The following is a 4,237-nucleotide window of genomic DNA, read 5'->3' as shown; positions in this document are numbered from 1 at the left end:
GATGCACGCGCGCGCACACACATGTCTATAGATACACACAATCAAATAGATAAAGTCTAAAAAAACATCTAATAATTAAAACAAAATATAATTGAAATGGAAAATAAAACATTATGGGTTCTCAGCTACCCCTGGGTGGGCAACCACTGGCTAAGTCGGGTTAGAGCATCCCACGTCTTTATCCACCCACTATTGCTTGAACTGCAGCTTCACGTTCCTGAGGCGTCCCTTGACATTTTCATTGTGTGTTTGGCGTAGATAACGGCCCACGTTTTCAGGAAACCCTTATTTCATCTCAAAGAAATAGTTTTATAATATTTTTACGAAGCTCCTATCCCTCAAGTGTCTCATATATTCGAGACCGATCTCAGTAGTCAATACTTCACCGATATACCCCTTTCACCAGAACTATCTGATTATGTCTACTGGATATTAGTTTGATCTTCAAAAGGGAGTGAATATCAGGTTATCATTCTTTGTTGTCCGGAAGAAGGGCATCATTGTTGTTTCGAGCAGAGCACTCCTCTTCACTCTTTGCTATTTTCTGTTGGTGTTCATTCAGGTTTTGGAGGTTTTCCTTTTGTGTTTCACTCGACAGTTTGGAAACCTTCCTCCGCAGCTATCATCTCTCCTTCGTCACAAGTCGGTGGTGTAGTGCTGCACTTTGTTTCGAACAATACCAATGCAATACAAATGGACAGAAGGAACGCAATGGTTTCTTCGACAGGATATTGGTGTCAATGATTCCAGTCGTTTAAACAAAATTGAGAGCAACTAGCCATTTCACATCGCTACGCTGCTGGGCTACGACCTGGTCAAGATGGAATAGATCCTTCAGCAAAAACCTACCACAATCATCACATTGATATATTCAACAACAACCTGTACTTTTTCTTGAAACAAATTTTAATTCTTTCACTCACACACACACGCGCGCGCGCGCGCGCACACACACATTCCCCTCTCTCTCACTGTATTTCTCTCTCAACAACAGCTTTTTCTCCTCCCCTTTTACCCTCCTAAATATCTACTGTGACAGGGGTTATCTCCCCTTTTCATTCCTACTTTTCTGTTCTTCCTATACAAAGATGTTACAGACAGACGGAAATTAGCCTGCATTTTTCCTTGGCAGACATCGGAAAATCCTGAGTAAAAATCAGACCTCATATTCTTTCGGATCTTTTTGGAACTCCGAAGAAACTTAGCTATAAGTAAGTAGCAGTTTGTGCATAATCTCTACTCAAACTAATACTGAAGGTAGGCTGTGCATATATATATATATATATATATATATATATATATATATATGGGAGAATATACAAATAATAACAACAGACGAGGACAGGTGGTGTAAATAACAAAAGTATATATTAGTATGACGCTCGGGAATACGGAGAGTATGTGTGTGTGTGTGTGTGTGTAGTCTGGATCTACTTCGCAAACAGATCTACTTGTTAAACCACGTCAGGTCAGTCAGTGTGGATGTTATGGCACCAACAAAAGTTCTAATCCACCCCCACCAACGAAACCAGACACTACAATTCGCTGGAAGCTGCTTCTCTATGGCTGACTATAAAATTTTCGCTTCGTTTTGTTTATCCAAGCTCGAAGGGTAAGGCAATGTTATTTATTGAGAGGTTTTCTAATGAGATGAAGGCAATTTCCTTAGATTGGTAACGTACGCCGGTAGTCTTCGACTCTAATATCAACCAGAGCGGCAAGCTAAGGCTGGTTTTCATTTATACTTTAAGGTCTGGGCGGATAGTGCTTTCCATTGGCATAACTCTGGGGCGGGGTGAAAATGGATTTTACATGCACATTGAGATTGCATAAACGTATTGATATGAGAGGGTGCAATATAATTAATTACGATTAACTCTATTAATTACATTTTAGAAATATAAACCAGGAAATACGATTGCAGATAAGGAACATGGAAATACAGGAAAGAGTGCGTTAGGCCGTACATAGACAGAAGGTTGACGTTTGGTTAAGCAGGGAATAGTTTAAGTTGTCCACATTTTCAAGTAATTGGTTGCACGTGACACAAGTTAATCATCTGAATTATTAACATAGAAAGGAAATTCAAACGTAATCTGAAATCTAAACGGATTGCTAACAGGAATCCGGAACCAGTTTTAAAAGAGTGAACTGCCAGCAGGTGATTATTTTCGTAGTTACTAGCTTTTTTATGAGATGAGATAATAAATGTGATGGCCAAGCGGCAATGCTAGTATTTGGTGTCGATACACGGCTGGAAATAAATTTATTTAGAAAAATATCATTAATAATAGTTGGATGTTTAAAAAAAATTAATTCATTGCAATAATTTCCAATACAAAATATAATTATCGGATTTTATAGTTAAAAAAAGAAAAAAAAAAAAGAAAAAAGAATAATAATTTTTTAATTATTATTATTGCTCGGAAATATTCACCTGGGTCGTTAAAATTTGAAATAAACAATTAATAGCAACGTGAAACTTACCTGCAATGGCCAGGTGCATCACAAAAAAATTCATTCTAGAACTACCGCGAAGTCGAGCTGGCAGCACCACTCTCAGAACGAAGCAGTTACAGACCACAATCAGTATTAACAGAATCCATAGAAAAGTCAACTGCTCAACCTGTACATAATATAGATATATATATATGTGTAAGAATGCAATATGTGTGTGTGTATAAGAATGCAATATATATATATACATACATACATGTGCATACATGTACATCGTGAGAAAGAGACAGAGAGAAATATGTACGAAATATGAGAGACCTGTGTGTAATATATAGAGGGATATAAAAATGAGTTGTAAAAAATAATTGGAAAATAACGATAACAGAAACGTTACCGCACTTGACCAGCGGTTTTGGTTAGCCTGAGGCGATGGTAGAAGACACTTGTCACGCAGTGGGACTGAACCCGGAACTATGTAGTTGGTAAGCAAACATGTATGCATCTGAGTGTAAACGTTAGTATATTCGTATATATCGGAAAATAAATGTTTTCGATTATATGACACCCTTATAAACATTAAAATTTATTAAAATCTGAAATTATACATTCAAATTATTTATTAATTATTATAATGGGAATATTTAATATTTAGTAGACATGCCCTTTGCATTTTTCAATGCAAGGACCCTATTAGGTATGTTACAGCTCAGGTGACGAATATTCTCGCACGGAATTTCTTGCCAAGTTTCATGCAGTAATCTCAAAAGATCTGGCTCTGAAGATGCTTTCTTGTTCTTTTTATGAAGTGACCTGTCCACTATGCCCCAGGGGTGTTCGATAGGGTTCATAACTGGTAATTGGCTCGGCCATAGAAGCTTTTTAATGCCATTCTCATCTAACAAATCTTGGGTCATTTTAGACGTATGACAAGGAGTTCCATGTAGTCTTCTTTAATCATTTCACCACTGGAGAAGATTGAAAGGAGTCCTTTCTGCAAGATGGACATATATTTATCTGGTTTATCTTTCCCTCACACACCACCAGCTCTGATCAAACATTGCTCTAAATTGTTCCTCAAACCATCGCCGAATAGCTGCCATGTTTCCTTGTTGGCTGCAATCTCTTCGCATCAAATTCTTGACCCTAGAGTCTCCAGACCCACACTTGACCACTGTCAGGAAATGCAGCAAATTTGGACTCATCAGAGAATATGACAGTGTGCCAAAATGCTAGTAGCCTATCTGCCATCTCACTGGCCCAATCTTTTCTCCGCTTGATGTTGGCTGGTCGAAGAAGTGGCTGCCTTCTTGCTGCTCTGCCATAGTAACCAAGTTTGTGGAGATACCTGACAGCTGTTCTGGGACTGACATTCTGTGATGTCAGAGGCTTTGCATCGAGGATTATCCTCCACATATCACTTAGTAAAGAGAAAAGTCCTGTTAGAGGGCCCTGCTTGATCTGGGTGTGAAGATGTGGACCCCTTCCCCTCTCTGGGGAATTGCACAATCACTCTATTAACTGTAGAAAGCAGGATCCCAAGGTTATCTGCGATTTAACACTGACTAGGTCCATAATAGAGCCTCTTTGAAATTCAAACAGTTCCAAGGCTTCTTTTGTACATGGCATGAATAAACAGTCACATATAGAACCTGAAACATAAACATTTCAATGAATAAAAGATATAAATCTTTACAAGTTAGAATAAACGTACACCGATGATTTATGGGGTGTCTATTTACTTCTAACATGTGTATATATATATATATATATATATATATAT

General features: G+C 37.9%; 1 protein-coding gene across 1 annotated transcript in view; it reads right to left on the bottom strand.

The window, feature by feature from the left end:
* The window catches only part of LOC106876599 (cardioacceleratory peptide receptor), a 61,061-nt gene that overhangs the window by 44,495 nt on the left and 12,329 nt on the right, over positions 1 to 4,237 (bottom strand). The window contains exon 2 of the mRNA XM_014925211.2: positions 2,488 to 2,626. Coding sequence (XP_014780697.1) covers positions 2,488 to 2,626 — 139 coding nt within the window. The remainder of the gene's footprint in view (positions 1 to 2,487; positions 2,627 to 4,237) is intronic.

Source organism: Octopus bimaculoides, chromosome 23, assembly GCF_001194135.2.
Source record: "Octopus bimaculoides isolate UCB-OBI-ISO-001 chromosome 23, ASM119413v2, whole genome shotgun sequence".
Taxonomy (NCBI): domain Eukaryota; kingdom Metazoa; phylum Mollusca; class Cephalopoda; order Octopoda; family Octopodidae; genus Octopus; species Octopus bimaculoides.
The sequence above is the reverse complement of the archived record's forward strand: the minus strand, read 5'-3'. Positions and strand labels throughout refer to the sequence as shown.